Here is an 18,524-nt window from a genome sequence, read left to right as displayed (position 1 = left end):
GGGCATGTACCTTGGTTGTGGGCACCTCCCCAGTAGGGGAGGGGTGGCGGGGGGGGGGGAGGAGGTCAGGAGGCAGCTGATCGATGTTTCTCTCTCATCAATGTTTCTAACTCTCTATCCCTCTCCCTTCCTCTCTGTAAAAAAATCAATAAAATATATTTTTTTTAAAAAAAAAAGAATACAGGCATAGCAGGTATAAGGAGAAGCCAGTACCCCAAGACTCAGATAGAGCCCCTGAGGAAAAGGGCCCCTGTCCCTTCCCCAACCTGCCCCAGGAGTGTTGCCAGGGGAAGCTGGGGCTGAAGAAGCTGCAGGGAGTGCAGTAGCCTGGCACTGGATATAAACGCTGTTTGAAAAAATATCTAAGTGCAAAATGTATGTAGAAAATGTAGAGTTCTTACTCACACCAATCAACTTTGGAACCAACATCACACACTAACTTGTACAGATACCCAGCTGTTTTCTGTGTATATGTCTGAGCTCCCTGCTAAAAAATATTCTCTTTTAAGACAAGAAGTATGCTTCACCCTCCTCCTGTGGCCAACGAAATGAGTATACACAATATGGCCAATAATTTACTTTTGAATAGATGAACCCTGAGGGAGGAATGCTATTAAACTGTGCCTTTTTTTCCATTCATTTTTTTATCCTTTTTTCCCCTACTATAAAAGCAACACATATTTATTGGGGGAAATGCAAAGCTAGAACAAAAGTAGAAAAATATTAACCATACTTCTGTTACCCAGAAATAAACACTATTAGTACTTTGGTGTATTTCTTACATACAAATAGGGTTTTTTTTCTTATTACTTTTTAAAACATAGATGTACATATATCTCATATCCAACTTTATATCCTGCATTTTTAACAACATAAAGCATTTCTCCGAGTCATCAACTCTTTGTTGGAGTCATGGCTGAAGTATTATATATGGAAAATGTTTACACTGATGTTGAAACTACCTTGAATGTTGCAAATATAAATGCAAAATATATCTCATTCTGAAGACGTTACATAGTTTACTGAACCACTTCCCTTGTGGAAGTTTTAGGGTATTTTTCCTATTATAGATAATCCCATAATGAATATTACTGTTTAAATTTTTCTCTGGTAGGCCAGTTTCCTAAAATGTCCCACATGTGACATCACTGCTAGAAGGTACAAACACATTTAAGGCCACTGAGGAACATTTAAGATCACAGGGCATCTACTGCTAAACATGGAAACTAGCAGCTTTCCATTTTTTCAACAGGATGGAGCCAGAAGCCTGTCCAAGGCCACCTGCTACTACCAAAATAGTACCCAGGCTCCCCTAACACTCCCTGACCCCTCCACCTCTCTTCCAAGAAAACGCTACTCAGCCCTAAATGATTGCTCGACTGCATGACCCTGGCTAGTCATTTGGGGCCTCCCGCCCTCACTTGTCCCCAAGCTGCCCAGTAGAGAGGTAGCCTGACTAGGGGCGCTAGACTAGAGGATTCCCCTATCGGCCCTCCTGGGGATGTGTGACACCCCAGGCACCGAACCCCACGCTCAGAGGCTTGGCAGGGCACTGTCACCTCGCGGGTAGACCGGGAAGCTTAAAGCCATAGAAGCCGCCGCTTACAGAGCTGCAGGAAGGCCCCAGGACAACCGCAGCCCCTCCCCCACCTGACACTGGCCCTTAATCCTCCACGCCCAGCCTTCTCACCACCTGCTCCGCAACCCCTGCTCGTCCTAAGGTGCATCTATTCTAACCCAACCTCCAGGCCTTATCCCGACTTCCGCTTCTTCCGAGAGGAGGGACCACCCAAGCCCCTGCGGGTCTCTCTTCCCCTCCCTTTCTCTCTCCGCGCGGAGCGAGCCAGGCCCAGTCTCTACAGAGGGGTCTCCGCCCCCTCAAGCACCCTACTACCTTGCAAGACTCGCCATCAGACCCCCATCATCTCCTCTGCACGTCTTCCCATGGATCTCCGAGTTTGTCCTGTCTTTCCCGCCATGACTGGCTTTCCGTCCTCTTTCACCCAACCTGCCTCCCACCGGTCTGTCTGCGGGTCCTCTGGCCCCGATCCTTCCGTTTTAGCGAGTCGGTCCCCCTCAAGACCGTACCTCCATCCCCCATAGGTCCCCCTCATAGGCCCCTCCCCGTGCCCCTCTGCGCCCCCGCCCACGTCCGTACTTCTGCCCGTCCCCTAATGTGATCCTCAGTTCCTGCAGTCCGGCCTTCCGCCCAGGCAGGTCCCGGGTCGCCACCTCCCCCAGGGCCAGGACACTCGGCGGCCCCGATCCCCTCTCTCATCCTGGGAACTCTTCCCTCTTCCACTTTCTCTACTTTGAACCCATCCCAGCAGAGTCCAGGAAGTAGCCAGGCCCCGGGGACTGGCGGCTATGCGGACCAATGGGGAGCGCCAGCGGCGGCGGAGGCCCCGCCCAGAGATCAAATGCCGCCAATGGCCGGGTGGAGGCGGGACTTCCGCTGTCCCGGGGCGGGCGGGGGGAGCGAACTGTTGTGGTGCGGAGCGTTGGGCGGGCGGCGGCCGGGCGGCCCAGGGGCTGCCGCGGGACTCGGGGAGCAGCCGAGCGGCTGCAGGGGTGGGGCGGGCCGGACGTGCTGCGGGGCCCGGGCACCGCGGGTTCGAGGCCGGGCCCCGCGCGTGGAGGCCGCGCCACCCCGAGGGAGCTGCCCGGCGGCGAGTTTGCTCCGCAGCCGAAAGAAGGCGGGAGCCGGCGGGGGCCGGAGAAACCGTCTGGACACCCGGGCCCGGAGCCCCCGGGGAGCTGCCCCTCCCTGGGACGCCCTCCCGGACGCCCCCGCCGAAGGGTAACGGCGCTGGGCTCCCGGCCGGAGGAGCCTCCAGGTGACCCCCGGCGGGGCCCTGCGAGCTCGGGAGCCAACCCCGGGGCCTGGAGCCGGGGAGGAAGGGGCTTTGCGGAGGCGCGGGGCCAGGGGCCGAAGGAGCCGGGACGCGGCGGAGCGGGGCCGGGCCTCCCGGGCGCGCGGCGGGGCAGCGCCTGCTCTGGAGACAGACTCCGAGACCCCCGGGCGCGGGGGCCTCCGTGACCGCCCCGCGGGCAGCGCGGCCGCGGAGCGGCCTCCAGGGGCGCCCACCCCCGGGAGCCGGCCCGGGACGGGGAGATGAACGGCTTCAGCACCGAGGAGGACAGCCGCGAAGGGCCCCCCGCCGCCCCCGCCGCCGCCCCGGGCTACGGCCAGAGCTGCTGCCTCATCGAGGACGGCGAGCGCTGCGTCCGGCCGGCGGGCAACGCCTCCTTCAGCAAGAGGGTCCAGAAGAGCATCTCGCAGAAGAAACTCAAGCTGGACATCGACAAGAGCGTGAGTCCCCCGGCCGGGCCCCCGCGCCCGCTCGCTCCCGGCGGCTGCCCCCGAACTGCGGGCGGGACTCCGGGGCCCTCCCCGTCCTGGGCCTCGCCGCCCTTGGTCCGCAGACGCGGAGCTGGACTCGGGATTTCAAAGGCCGCCTCGGCGCCGACCTGCTCTCCCTGGGATTCTGCCCAAATGCGGGAGGTTGGGCGGGGGGGCTCCGACGGCCCTTCCTCCCGGGGAAGATGGACAAGTTTTTAGCTCGTTTTCTTGGTTTCGATGGCGGAGCCGGGAGAGGAAGGCTCAGTGCGTTGGCCCATGGAGGAGCAAGTGCTGGGGAAGTGGTGATGAAGGCACCGGCTCTTCTCCAACTTCTCAGCGCCCTGTTATTCCTGCGGAAAAGGCGAGGTGGCAGCTGCTTCCCCGTCTGCCGCGGCCTCGGCTTCTGCAAAGGGTCAGGGAGCTACTGCTTCGCAGGCAGCTGTAGGGAAACGGGGTTTTCTAACGTGTGGCAGGAATACGGCCAAGGCCAGGGCTTCCGAGGTGGCCTTTGCAGTCCAAGGGACTGGAAGCAGGGAAATCCATCTTCTTAGGGGTGACTTCTTTAGGAAAGCCTAGTAGGGGTGTGTGTGTGTGTGTGTTTACCTTGACTAGAAACGCCCTGTGTTTTGTGTCTTAACTATAGGAAAACTTTTCCTGTGTGACTTCGCCTCCCCTAGTTAACAGTTCTGAAGACGTGCCTATAGTCAACCAGTTAGAAACTTTCAGTTTGACATCTGTTGCTGCAGCCTCTTGTTTAGGAGTTGGAAATGAGCAAAGGGGGTATTTAATATTCAGGTAGAACCTCCTAACATCCCTTCTCTTTTAGGACCAAAATTTGTCCAGTGTGGAGGGAAATCAGAGGTGGCTTGTTAACCTGAAAGGACTCCCACTTTTCCACTTCTGATTTTACAGTGGAAACTGAGGCCCAGAGATAGGCAGTGCCAATGCCAAAGTCACTCAGCACCTAATAGGCCAGTTAATTTCTTAACCCCATTATCTGATTTACTTCCAAGCCCCATGCTTAATTAAGTCTGATAAATTAAAAAAAAAAATTGGCCCCGTTCTTTCTTCCAGGCTCTTCCCTCCCACCCTCAATTTTTTAAAAGTTAATTATAATACACCTACAATTCTTGAATGGAAAGATGTTATTTTAAAATGGTCGGGGTGGACTAATGGCTTTATTATTACAAACCTCTATCAATGAATAAGTGAATGAATGAAGAAGAGCAAACAGCTGACTAGATACTAAGGTGGTCTGGATTAGGGCACATGTTGAAGTGAAATGCTTAATTCTAAGCAATGAACTCAGCCTCTTGAAAACACTGCCTACCTTCTGTGTAGTTCGTTGGGAGCCTTCACTTGAGCAGCTTATGATAATAATATTTTCCAATCCTTAAGAAAAAGAATTTTCCAGTTCTTTTAAACCTTTGGAAGCTGTCACATCTGAATGAATGTGCTGCTGCGATTGGGGCTCCATGTACCCAGTGACCCCACTGGAAAAGCCTGTGCTGGGCCATGTTGAGTGTTTCTTACACACTGTCCCGAAGAGAAGCAGCCTACGCCTGGCACTGCACTTCCCAAAAGGCAATGCTTCTGAAGGAGTAGGGTTTCGAGGTGGAATTGCTCACGATTCGTTTCAAGGTGGTGTAGAGACATTATTTCTGAAAGGGATTCTATTTCATTCTCACAGGCTTGGGCAGGAATTCAATTCTAAGGAACTGCTGTGTTACAGGAATGTTTAGCTGTTGTAGAAAATGAAATAGGAAAAATAAACAGTAGAGCCCTTGCTACCACCCTTCTTTCTCCACCCACCCCCAAAGGCCACTGAGCTCTGAAGTTTCTGAAAACCAGTATGTACTTGAAAGTGGTTAAGTAGAAATAATGACTATCTTTAAAAGAGTGTAGCAGGGAGCCTTTTTAAAGAATAGCACCAAAAATCCAACTTGGGCTTAACTCATTTTATGTAGACATTGGCAGTGTTCTGTGATTTATTAAGATACTAGAGGCCCGGTGCACTACATTCGTGCACTGGGGGGCGAGGAGTCCTCTCAGTCCAGCCTGTGCCCTCTCACAGTCCTTAGCGCTGCTGCAGCCCGCCACCGCAGCTGCACTCGCCAGCCGTGAGCGGCTTCTGGCTGCTTCTGGCTGAGTGGTGCTCCCCCTGCGAGAGCGCACTGACCACTAGGGGGCAGCTCCTGTGTTGAGCGTCTGCCCCCTGGTGGTCAGTGCTTGTCATAGCGACCAGTCCTTCCCCTATTTGGTCGATTTGCATATTAGGGTTTTATTATATGGGATAACATGCCTTTAAACAGTCCTCTAAATTGACATATTCTGGCTTTTTTTTTCTGGAGAAAAGTGGAAGTATAAAGAAATTGTTGGAGTAGGAAAGAAACATGTGCCAGGGTCAAAAGGCCTGAGTGGCCTTGGCCAGGTCATTTCCCTACTCTGGGTGGCTTCAGTTTATCCCTCTAACAGTGGTTCTCAACCTGTCAGTTGCGACCCCTTTGGGGGTCGAACGACCCTTTCACAGGGGTTGCTAAGACCATCCTGCATATCAGATATTTACATTACAATTCATAACAGTAGCGACATTACAGTAATGAAGTAGTAACGAAAATAATTTTATGGTTGGGTCACAACATGAGGAACTGTATTTAAAGGGCCAGAAGGTTGAGAACCACTGCTCTACAAAGTGAGATTGGGACCAGCGAGGTTGCACTGGTGATTGCTAAGTTTTCCTCCGTCTACTATTCCATTATTCTATTATCTTGACCTGAAATCTCCCAGCCACAACTCTAGGAAATCACCTCTTCTGCCTTGTACAAGGTTTGTCTCTGTGAATTTAAGGAGCAATTCAGTCTCTTAGAGTTTACATGTGGAACTGGCTAACAGGAGGCCAGCTTCCTAGCAGGGAAGTAGGGTATGCTGAGAGTTGCTCTCTTCCCTGATAATGTCCAGTGGTGTATAAATCAAGTAGATTCTTAGGGAGAGTGACACGTTGCTGTGTCTGAAAGACGTTTGACAAAGTTGAATCTGGCAAAGCTGTCCCGATTTGTAACCATATGTAAATGGTGACTTTTACTGGCCTAAACTGCTTTTAGATGCAAGGGATGCTTATGTTGATGGGACGGCTTTTATTGAGTACCTACTATCTGCAAGACACCATCATAGCAATAAAAAACGACTCGTGACTCACTAATCCAACCACATGAAAGTGGTAATTCATTGGAATAAAAGGCAGTTTTTGTTATCTTCTCCATGAAAAGGCCTGAATTAATTGATGCTGGTTTCTTATCAGCTTACTCTTTAAGAATTTAAGGAATAAACTGAAATTCAGAAGCCTCTCGAGAACATCTGTGCAGCATCTGTTTCAGTGTCAACAGCCCCAAGTCATTTCCACAGGCATTCGGTTTTTGTTAGGTTTTTGAATGTTTCCCCCAGTCAACCTGGTACCAACATTCTTAAATAAAAGCATATTCTTCACATCTCAGCTGCTGTGCCGCCTTCACTGATTATCCTGCCTCCAGTCTGTTTTAGAAAGTCAGCAGCAGGGGGCAGCTTCTTCTGTGTGGTTCCACCTTGTGAGAATGTCTGCCTCTCTCTCCACTTCTCTTTGTGGAGCAGCTGTGAGGTAATGCAATAATTAGAAGCGGATGCTCAGAAATAAAGTATTTCAGAGAGTTGTCATCCTGTTATCAATGTCAAAATAGTGTGTCCCATATCCCATTACCATAGTCCCTCTCCTGCTTTTTTTTTTTTTAAGTTCGCAACTCCTACAGGTCTGAAAATGTCATATCACTCCCAGCTTCAAAATCCTTGGGGGACTCTGTCTCATCTGAAGGAAAGTCAAAGCTGTTCTGATGTGCATCCCACCCCCCAGTTTCTCCCTACATGGGCAGTGACCTCCGCCTAACACTGTCTAATCTGGGGCTCCTTCACTCACACCTCTGTCATCTTCACCTGAAGCTCTAAGTCTTGGCTCTTTGCATCTGGAATGCTTCCTGTCTACCTGTAAATCCTCCCTTACAGTAGGGGACCTCCCCCTAATGATCTCTGCTGTGGGGTCTCTCCTTGCTGAATGTGGACCACAGGTTTTCATAATACACCCCCATGTGATGGTAGTATTCTCTTTGTGGATGTCTTGTTCTGCAGCTCAGTAGGAAACGTCTGAAAGTATGGCCTGCTCCTTGTTCTTCCTCTTCCCTCTCCAGTCCCTGGAAAAGGAGAGAAGCCCATTAAATTGACAGATGCTCTTTCCATGGAATTGGCAACTCTGACTTTTATTTGCTTCCCATCAGGTAAGGCACCTGTATATCTGCGATTTCCACAAAAATTTCATCCAAAGTGTACGAAATAAAAGGAAGAGGAAGACAAGTGACGATGGAGGAGATTCTCCTGAGCACGACACGGACATTCCTGAGGTAACGGTCAAAAACATCGGCTTGAGAAAGCTGGAAGGACGGGTTCTAATCTGGTCCTTACCTCTGGCCTGGTCTGCTTTTTTGTGCTAAAAAGTCATTTTAGTCCCTTTGTTTTGCTGTGGTTTATTTGAAAAGTGAATCACAGAATCAGAGTAATACTGAATCTGAGAGCTGAACGCTTAGAAATTGACTGGTCTGACTGCCCCATCATTTTACAAACAGGCACAAGGACCTGAGGTCACACGAACAGTTTGGGGGCTCCAGTCTAGTGCCCTTTTCAGTAGGCCACACAGCCTTTTTGTAAGAAAACCCTGGCAAATGATTAAATCCAACCATAGTGTCAAGTTTTTTCAAACTTTGTTTTTGTCTTAAAGTTGGAGGCTGAGTTTGTATGGTTTGGGGGAAGTCACTTCCCCTCTGTTTTCTAGGCTGCAAAACGAAGGCATAAGTTGTCAGTTTATCCCAGCTCTGATTTTCTGTCACTCTCCAATTCCTGGTCCAGGCTTGCTCCCAAGGATCATTCCAAAGTCATTATACTGGACCAGAGTTCTCAACCCTGGCACTATTGACATTTGGGGCCAGGTAATTCTTGTTGTAGGGGCTGTCCTGTGAATTGTAGGATCTGTAGCAGCATCCCTGTATTCTACCCACTGGATGCCAGTCACACCACTCCCTGAGTCATGATGATAAAAAAAATGTCTCCAGACATTGCCCAATGTTCTCGGGGTAAAGTTGGGGGACAGAATTGCCCCATTTTGAGAACCACTGCACTAGATGATGAGACCTAGGCTTCTCAAACCAGAGGCCGCCTTTCCTTCAGAGTGCCAGTGTCCATTAAACAAAGCTACAGGAAGGAATATTGGATTCTTTTTCTACTTAAATTGTTTTCACTTAACTCAGCAAAGAAGAACTGTTTATAGTATACATTGAATATTTGACGCATGAATATTTCATAAGGCAATGGCCTTTTAGCACTCAGTGGAAATGACTGTAGGAATAGAAGGAGTAGGTGGGCTTTTATCTGCAGATGAGGAAACCTTTGAAAATATAGCCCTTTCCCTCTGCCCCTCCCTATGCCCCCTTTTTAATATTGGTTTAATGTATCTTCCAATTGCCTCTAGCATTATTAAATTTTATAAAGAAATGGATGTATTCAATTTCTAAATGCTTTTCACAAAATAAAAAAAAGAAAAAGGTTTGAGGAATGTTTTGAAAAGAATGAAGGACTTTGGTCCCTCATATTGATCATTCATTTTGTTTTTAAGTGCTCTCCACCTGCCTGAAGCAAGAACATCTCTTTTAGAGGCAGGTAAAGGCAGCCCAACTTTCTGGGCCTTCAATGTTTCATGACTGTGCAGCTTTCCTCTCTTCTGTGTTAGGAGAAAAAGGGGGGGTCCTTTCCCCTTTGTTATCCAGTCATCTGCAGAGACCCTGACCCTAACCTGCTGATTTGTACACTCGCCACAGTAGCTTTTGAGCTTTCTCTGGAGGGTTGTTAAGGATTCTGATACCTGAAGGCTGAGCCTAGGAAATCACTATTTGAGAATAACAGTACTTCCCACTGTTCTTCACGCTTTTCTATCCAGTCTGCTGCCAAACTCTGGCCTGTCTTCCTTCAGGATGTCTGTCTGGTTTGACCTTTGCTCATGCCTGGTTTCCCCCTCTAGCATCACCACCCCTCCAAAGCTCTGCTTCATCATCTCACTTCTGGATCGTTGCTACAGCATCTCCCTCTGCCTGTCCCCGCCCATCAAACCACCTCTAGATCCATCTTCCTGGAACATCACCTGGCACGCTACCACCCAGTTTCACTCTTTAACCCCATCAGGATTGCCTATGACCCCCTAGCCCATCTCTTCATTTCCTGGCTTTCTGTGCTCATGATCTTCTCACTCATTCCCTACCCTTGCTCAGTTCCTCACTGCCTTTCTAAACCCTGCTCTCCTTAGTTAAGCTTCACTGCTTCCATCAGCCTTTTGGAACCAGCCTTCCCCAGCCAGAACTCGTTCCACTGTTATTTTTGTCCTCCCAGCTAGTTATTAGTCCTCAATGGACCATTTCTAAGACTTCTTTGTAGTCATATCCACCCCACCCCTAGTGTAGTGCTAGGCACATAGTGGGCTCTCAGTGAGTCATGGCTGCTCAGGTGATGCATAATGTGTTTCTCCTCTTCTCTCCAGGTTGATCTGTTCCAGCTACAGGTGAACACTCTACGACGTTATAAACGACACTACAAATTGCAGACCAGACCAGGCTTCAATAAGGCCCAGTTAGCAGAAGTAGGTAGACAAAATTGCACTCTCCGAAGAGAGAGCCATTGTGCCTCTGATGGTGACCTTGATTCTCCCTGCTCTGTTTGCCTGTGGATCATAATCCCCTCCATAGCTCTGGGAGCAGCTTTCTAGTCCATCTTTTGCACAATTTAGAATCCCACAGCTTGAAACTTAGAAAGGCTCTGATTTTCATAAAAGAAAATCAAGAGAGAGGAAAGGACTTGCTTAAACTCACAGCAAATTGGTGTGATTCCAGAATTGAGCCTGGAACATCAGGACTCCTGATTCTAAGCCCTGAGTGTTCTTTTGTTTGTTTGTTTGCTTGCTTGAATCTTGTTTTCCAAGATTCTTTATAGATATGGTCCTTCCTGCATATCAGATGTGTCAGATTAATCATCTCAGAACCTTCACTCATGTCCTATAGGATCTATTTTTCTTCTTTTTGTTTTTTTCCTTGATTTCTTCTACTCTGATGTTGGTAATGGAAATATTTATTACAAGAATGAAGCCCAAGAAAGGTTTCTCCTGCCCTGAGTTAACGTAGTTTGGATGGTAGAAAATGCTCCATTGGCTATTATTTTAATATAATGACAGCCTGGCTTGATACTTCTGTCCTGTTGGCACTAGTGTGGGTACTCTCTCATCCCCCTTTTCTGCTTATTGTAGAAAATTTGGAAAATGGAGAAAAGAAAAATACAACCCTACTATCCAGAGATAACCACTCTATAGTTCTTTCTCTCTCTTTTTTCTGTCCTAGTCACTCGGTCTATTCAGAGATTCCCTAAAGGCTCACAGCCCCACTGTTTTTGTCTTTCCTTTAGAGGTATCCTGCTGATCCATCATTTTTTCTTTAACTTCTCCTTCAGCAGCATCCAGATGAAACATAGGAGCACACAAGCCTTTCCTACTTTAAGACTGCATTCACCACTTGCCAGTATCCACCCCTGGTGGAAGAGATAGGATAAGGTGGGGCAAGAGGAGACCTGTTCTCAGGACTTGTAAAATAAAGCGAAGTTTCAGGAATAGAGAGTAAATGGTTCATTTTTCTTCAAATCCGGTGTGTCTTTCAAGATGAATTCTTGGGTCACACACTTACATCTGTTCAGTAGGCTACTCATTGGACATAATTTTTAAAAAGACACTTTTTTGCCAAGTACCAGAGCCTGAGAGGTTATGGTAGCAGCTGGCCAAGCAGAGCAGTCCCGGTCTCTTCATCTGTGGAGGTGACCTTGAGATCATGATGGGCAGCTGGCTGCCACTAAAATAGAAAGACTTGCATCTTGGGAGTATTGAGGATTATAGTCCTGCTTTGGAAGCCTGGAAACCATTCACCTAAACCCCAGGGAAAAAGGGTAGTCTGCATTCTGCTGCTCTGCAGAGTTCTGTAGTGATCTTAACCCCCTCCATAGCTCTGGCAGCAACTTCCTGGTTCCTCTTTTGCACAATTTAGTCTATGGCCCTGATTTATGCATGGTTTTTGGTGTGTTTTTTTTCTTTTCTTTTCTTTTTTGCCTCCATGTAGACTGTCAGTCGACATTTCAGGAACATACCTGTGAATGAAAAAGAGACCCTTGCCTACTTCATCTACATGGTAAAGAGTAACAAGAGTAGACTGGACCAGAAGTCAGAGGGCAGCAAGCAGCTTGAGTAAGGATGAAGCACATCTTCCAGGAATGAAGTATAATGTTTAATGCACAGGTGATATCTGCTACATTGAAGCCCATAAAGACTTACAAGTTTTATTATAAATAAAAATGTTTGAATGATAAATACTGTAAATCTTTTTGGTCAGGAGGGTTATATTCTCCTGATGCAGCATGTGTATATGAAGACTTTCTTTTAAGGCAACTACTGGGCTGAAACAAACAAGATTATAAAAAGAATGAAAGAAAAATTATGTATTGCAGCATTTAAAACAGCATTAAGTCAGTGCTCCTAGAAATGAGGGATACAAATATTTTGGTAATCACCTTATAATCCCACATTGCCACGTGTGAAATGTAGTCCCGTAATAGCGGCAGAGTACAGGTGATGGTGGAGGTGCATGAACAGACACAAACTGTGCTGGGGACGTGGGTGACCGACCTTGTTGCAGACTTTGATATTTATCAGCAAATCAGTTTGACCCTGGTCCCCCTCGCTGGCCCTACACCTTAGGCACAGTAGGCACTCAATGAGTATCTGTTGGCTAATTGAGCTGTCACTAATAGTGCCAGCCTTGTAACATCTGCTCCGCTCCTCCAGTTAGTGAGATCTCTGCCATTTCTGTGGTTTACCACTTACCTTCTAGAGTGGGGAGGAAATCCTGATGAGCCAACAAGAGGGTTCAGCTCAAATTAGTACTTCAGGGAAGTCGCATGTGCCGCACTGTATTTGTGGAGGTTCCGGAAATGCGAATGCAGAGACACTCGCAGGAGATGCAGCCTTTGGTACACGCCTCTACGCTTCACTCTTGGGGTGAAGTTATGCATTACGACTTAGGCCATTCTCCTGGGCCATAAATGCCATGGCAAACGGAGATGCTTAGTGGTTTAGGGCTCACTTTCAGAAGTATCCATCCATAGTTCACACTCACCGAGAAAGCTGCCAAGGACCATGTGATTCCTGCTCAGAAATCCAGCGCTGGGATAAAGTCTGACTGGCCTTGACGCCCTGAGCTCAGGGATCAGCAAGAAATTCTAGGTTTGAGCAACAAAGGTCAGTGCCATCTGATGCTCATTTTTATGAGCAATTTGCCTCTCTTTTAGGGAGAAAGAGTGCTAAAATGATTTTTTTAAGTATTATAATTACCTAATTTTTTCTTATGTTCAAAAACTCAGCTTCCTCTATCTATGTCACAGCCAAAGTATCCTTTGAAAACAAAGCTTTATATCCAAAAGTCTGCTTTTCCAAAATTTTCTAATCTATGTGTTGGGGGCATAGGGTGTGGACAGGGAATGGGAGAAAGGGAAGAAAAAGATGTAGATGCTAATTTCTGACCATCTTGACATACACTGGGATCAAAAGTATCATTTTCTTACTCGGTTTTAAATCTGAGTTCTTTCTTAAGCCTTAAATGCTAAAAGGAGTAGTGGATAGCCTGGCCTAGCAGAGAATTAAATGTCTCACAGATGGCTTCATCTGAGTAGCACCACAGAGAAGTCAGAATGGAAATCCCTACTGAGCAGGGCGGTGGATTCGGGTCTGCGGAGCAGTGCCATGCTTTCTGTGGACTGGAGACGGGGCCACCACTCACTAAAACTCAGTGTGCTCCATTGCAGCACGCTTTCACCGTGTTAAAATGCATGTCTAGCAGATGGCAGCCTTTTTAAATATGTATAAATGAATGTACATAGAACATACTCTAGACTGTGAGGGGTCTTATTTTAATACACCTGGCTGTGGATGGCACGTCAGGGTGCTCTGAGTGTTTTAGTCATTCTGATCCAATATGTATTTTAGACACCGTCTCATAGCTGAAGGATCAAGAAGGCCCAAAGGTGTGTGGCTTCTCTGGGTTTTATTCCTGAGAGGCTGAATTAGAAAGGCTTTGATGGTGTCCGACACCAAGCCCTCTTTGTCAGTGGGCTTTTTTTCTCATCAGACTGGAGTTTGAGGGCAGCCGGGCCCGTAGGCTAAGGCATTGGAAATCTGCTCTCTGGAAATGTCCCTATCTTCTTAAGAAGGTATATCTTCTGATGTTTAAACCAATGATGGATGTGTAGGTCACATCACTGTTCTTCTAATGGCAAATCTGTTTTCCCAGTTGAGAGAGACAGCGGTATACTTCTGTAAGAGCACATGTGGGTTAGGATGCATCTGTTCATGTGTCTGTAAAAATGCTTCTGTTCCAAAGTGAAGCCCAGGGAAGCTCCCCCTTCAGCCAGATGCTGTGTGCGCTTGGTCGCATGCTGTCTTTCCTCTAAAGAGAGCTACTTTTGGAAAGTGGAGATTGTGGGTATCTTTTTCACCTTGGAGACTTGTTGGGTGAAAGAAAAAACAAAGCTGTCCGAACTTCCTTTTGTCCTGTGTGCAGAAGTCTGTTCTGTCATCAGACCACTAAACCACTTGCCTTAGTCTCTTGTGCAGTCTCCATGGCTTTTCGTGGCAGGAGGCTCTGCCTGTGGAGTGGCCGAGCCCTCCAAAGCAGCTGGGTCTGGTTGCAGGGAGCAGTGGGTCTGGGAAAGCAGTGTTCGCCTTGGCTGCCTGCGTTTTCATGCCGCCTGTCAAGGACTCTTGCGCTTCTCTCCACCTGTAACATGGCAACATTGCCTTCTCTCCTCTTGGTGCTCCTGGGCAAAACTGGAATTGGAAACAGAACTGGAATTGTCTTCTTAAATCCTGCCTCAGTTCCGGCCTGGTGTGGTTCTTCACATGCCCTAACGTTGTCACACGGAAATGCCAATATCCTGCTATTCATGTTGCTTCATTTTAAGGTTTTTAAAAATCAAACAGAAAGCTCATTATTTCAATGAACAAGCTCTTAGGTTGGCAACAACACCTGACAGTGATCACAACTGAATCCCACGAAAGATTAAGGATTCAAGACTGACGTGAAATGAAGAGGAATTTCACTTATGTGTTCCAGCCGCCACGTTGCTAGATGTTCCTGTCATGGCTGGATATTCACTGCTGGCCTTTCGGAGACAGATTCCTAATTGTTTGCAGTTGGAATGTTGCATCTAATCTTGGCATTTCAGCTGTTTATTTTGTGGAAATTTTTCTGGTAATATCCTACAGACAACTGCCTGGTGGAAGGGAGAAGGTAAGAAAAGAAGCTCACTCCAGGGACATGGCCTATTGAAATAGGCTGTCCCAACCCAAAGTAGCTGCTGCTGGAAGTCATCTGAAGGCTCTCAATCATTACAATGAGAAGATCTAAAAGTTGGAAAAGGGGCTTTAAGTCATTCCATCCAGTCTAGCCATAGGTGCTGACATTCTGCCTACAGCCATCCCACCAAGGGTTTGAATAATCTGGGCTTAAACACCTCTGAGGACAGAGAACTCACTACCTCCTGGGGGTATCTGGTTCTATGTTTGCAAACCTCTGGCCTTTCTTTTGTTCTCTGTAACTTCCATCTGAGTCTCTGCCCAGTGGGGGCCACATGGAAGAAGTTGCTCATCTTGGTCAAGGATCTAATGGCTGGCACTGTCCCAGGGCATAACAAGTGTCTTGTGAAAAGGAGCAGGTAGCAGATAGACACTTGGTTGTCCTCACTCTCCAGCCCCCTGAGTATTGGTGCATTTAGTTCCTTGTTGGAGAATGTTGAGGAAATCCCACCAGCCTGGTTCGCTCACTTGTTCTTGCTGAAGCTGATCAAGGGCGTCAGCAAAGGCAGGGGTCCTATTGGCCTGATGAAAAAAACTCAAGACAGAGGAGGCCTTAGTTCTGTATTTGTCCCACAAAAATTGATGCTCACAGCACTTAGGGAAAACCTTACCTAGAAAATCTTAAAATATTGCTCTGTGTGGAGTTTAAAGTTTCTATGGCTGCTGAGGGCTTGTACCTTAAGATTCCTATAAGTACTTCACATACTGTTTTTACCAAGAAAATAGCTAAGGAACCTGGGGGAGTGGAAGCACCACATATCTCAGTGTCAAAGTAGTGCCATATTTTCAAGCTAGAAAGTCCTATAAGGTTGCTGTTGTCCAATTCATTTTTAGAGATGGGGAAACTAAAATCCAAAAAACTTTGCTTGAGTCACATGGCATTCTCTGGACTAACCTCTCGTCCTGCAGCATGACTGTAATCCAGTCTAAAGTGACCTGCCTCAGACTCTTGAGGCCTTGCAACTGAGTAGAGGTTCCCAAGACCAACCTGTAGAACTCAAGGTTGAGTGAATGATTAGGACTGAAGCACTCAGTTGAGTTTTGTAAAACGAATGGGAGGGGCGAATAGAACTAGCCTATAATTTTAAGACGAGGATTCAAAAGTCCTGGCAGGGTTTAGTGTTGTCCTAGACTCTAAATTCTAATTAAGTGGTCTTGCTCTGTCATCTGTTGGTCAGACCTCGGCCTTTCAGGTCGTTATTGGAGCTTGTGTGATTCACTTGGCGCTGATGGTACAGACAGCTCTGTGGCCCTGTGTTGCACAAGCATTCCAGCCCCTTTGTGGGCTGAACAGTTGAACTAAAGGACAGGTGAGCTCGGGAACATGCCCTGGGAAGCGTGGTGCTTTAGGGGTGCCTTTTTATTCCTTTCATTTTTATTGCTGTTTCCCATTCATGGTTAGGAAAGGTAAAGGTGATCTGATGTTTTCAGGTAGACTGGGCAAGGCGGGACCTTTTCTTAAGGTAGAATGTCTACAATTAGTTATTTCATCTAGCTTGCATCTTAAAACAAACCCTCAGTTGCTTTCACTTAGTGAACGCATCTTTGCCAATGACAGGGTTGTACAGGATCCCTGTTTTACATTTCTATTATCCGTTACGCCCATCAGAGTGTTGGGGGTGTGGGTTTTCTTTCCATTTTGTAACTGCCTTATTGAAAAGCAAGTGCCCTTCCATTTCAAGCCTCCTCATATTGTACATGTTTCCTGCCAAGCGTGGGGGATCATTTGTATTTTAATTTTGTAAATCTATGGCTCTGTACTGTTGAAAGGCTCTCAATTCTGTGGGGTCTCCTTAGTAATGTATGTGACTTTTCATGTTGCAATATCACACAGATGGGACAGCCCGACTTTCGCTCTTAATAAACGGTCTGAATGAGTAATGAGACACACTCCATTGTTCTCTTTGAATGTCCACATGAAATTCAGCTGCTTTCACTTTCTCATTCGGGCCCTGCCTACAAAGCACAGTGGTTGGTGATAGTGGTCTTTCCTCCCAGCTCCCAGTACGAGCTGCTCCACTCCCCCATCCAGTCCCAGGGCACACCGAGTGAGTGTAGATCAGAACATAAGACGAGTCCTAAATGCTGTGCAGCATACCAGACACCCTGGCAAACAGCTTCCCTCTCTGGGCCTGTAGTTGTCCATCTGTAAAATGAAAGTCCTAAGTAAACAGGATGGAGAATTGCAAATGGAAATTATGCAGGGGGCATGCTGCACACTGGAAAACTCAGGTCCCTTCGGAGGGCAGCCACTACCCAGCTCCAGCCCATTGTTGCCATGTGGGAATGCCAGTTCTTGCAGTTTGACAAGAGGAGCTGGAAATAGAGACTTTTATGTAAATAGCCCAATGTTTAAATGTCCCAAAATTATTTTTAACAGTTGGCACATCTTCTGAGTGCTTGTTAGAAATCTCTGTCTTCCTCCTCACCTGCCAAGCCGTCTACTGAACCAGAATCAGCCTTTTAATGAAGTCCCCAGGCAGGATGGGGTTACCTGACTGAGCTTTACTAGTGAAGGTACCCAGCCCTGTGGGATGCAGCCCTTGCCCAGCCAAGCCTCAGACTCTGGTCTTTCACTTCACATGTCACTAGTGCCGTTTTAGCACACCTCTGTCCTCAGTAGAATGAAAGGAAAGAAATGCAGCGTGTTTTAGCATATTACCTAGAAGTAATACATGTTAGCCCTAAAACTCTAACATCAAAATTTACAGTGTCTTTCCTCTTTCCTCCTTCCCTCCCATTCTACTCCCCCGTCAGTAGTGTGGAGGATGACTTTTCAGGAGACATTTGGGGGTAGGATGGGTTGGAGTCTTCGCTACCACAGGGATTGATGATGGATTGTTGCTGAAGGCCATCACTTAGAGCAGTGGTTCTCAACCTTCTGGCCCTTTAAATACAGTTCCTCATGTTGTGACCCAACCATAAAATTATTTTCGTTGCTATTTCATAACTGTAATATTGCTACTGTTATGAATCGTAATGTAAATATCTGATATGCAGGATGGTCTTAGGCGACCCCTGTGAAAGGGTCGTTCAACCGCCAAAGGGTTCGTGACCCACAGGTTGAGAACCACTGACTTAGAGGCTCCCTGAGTTGATTTCCTTCAGAAAGCAAAGGAAGTTCCAATTTTCATAGTGTGTTGCCTCTTCATTTGAGGTATAACGTAATTCATTGTTTCCACTCCCCAGTTTGCTGCCCTCCCATCTGTTACATGTCTAACCTGCCCTGTCCTCTAACCCATCACACACTGAACCTCTGAGAGGTGCTTTGTCCCCAAGCTTACCCACACAGGCTGAGTCCTGCTGGAGCCGACCTCTGAGGATCCACAGACATCAGTTGTCATAGAAGGATGAGCCCACATCCTAATGTACCACCCTTTTTTCAGAATAGACCTTTAGAATATTGAATATCAGATCATCTGAGGTTCAGGGTTTTTTAATGTGTGGCAGTTGCCACCCCATCAGAATCTCCTAAGAATTCTTACAATGCACTTCCTGGGCCCACATCCCTCAGAATGGAAAGCTCAGAGGCTGAAGTCCAGGAATACAAATTTAATTTGCCCAGGTAAGACTCAAGCCCAAACCTCGGCTCCAGAGGTTTCCCAGTCCAGCAGCTTCAACCTCATCTGGATTGTGGTTGAAAGTTCCCAGTGAGACCTACTAAATGAGACTCTCCTC

At 47.3% G+C, this 18,524-nt stretch overlaps 1 protein-coding gene across 2 annotated transcripts; it reads left to right on the top strand.

Annotated features, from left to right (window-relative positions):
* Positions 1-2,469: 2,469 nt before the first annotated feature.
* On the top strand, positions 2,470-16,736 carry SAP30L (SAP30 like). 2 transcript variants are annotated; one of them, XM_036313136.1, is made up of 4 exons: positions 2,470-3,313; positions 7,642-7,764; positions 9,945-9,965; positions 11,560-16,736. In XM_036313136.1, exons 1-4 carry the CDS (start codon positions 3,116-3,118, stop codon positions 11,686-11,688), a joined length of 471 nt encoding a protein of 156 aa, XP_036169029.1. In that variant the 5' UTR covers positions 2,470-3,115; the 3' UTR covers positions 11,689-16,736. The 2 variants fall into 2 exon arrangements, with proteins under 2 accessions (XP_036169029.1, XP_036169028.1); XM_036313135.1 differs by having other exon boundaries at positions 2,471-3,313; positions 9,945-10,043.
* Positions 16,737-18,524: the final 1,788 nt, after the last annotated feature.

The sequence above is a fragment of the Myotis myotis genome, unplaced genomic scaffold (assembly GCF_014108235.1).
Source record: "Myotis myotis isolate mMyoMyo1 unplaced genomic scaffold, mMyoMyo1.p scaffold_m19_p_6, whole genome shotgun sequence".
NCBI lineage: Eukaryota > Metazoa > Chordata > Mammalia > Chiroptera > Vespertilionidae > Myotis > Myotis myotis.
This window is presented reverse-complemented; position numbering and strand designations above follow the sequence as displayed.

Coding starts and splice junctions, on each gene's coding strand:
- SAP30L (XM_036313135.1), top strand. CDS start 3,116: ATGAACGGCTTCAGCACCGAGGAGGACAGCCGCGAAGGGCCCCCCGCC. Junction 3,314..7,641: donor AGCTGGACATCGACAAGAGC/GTGAGTCCCCCG, acceptor GCTTCCCATCAG/GTAAGGCACCTGTATATCTG. Junction 7,765..9,944: donor ACGACACGGACATTCCTGAG/GTAACGGTCAAA, acceptor TCTTCTCTCCAG/GTTGATCTGTTCCAGCTACA.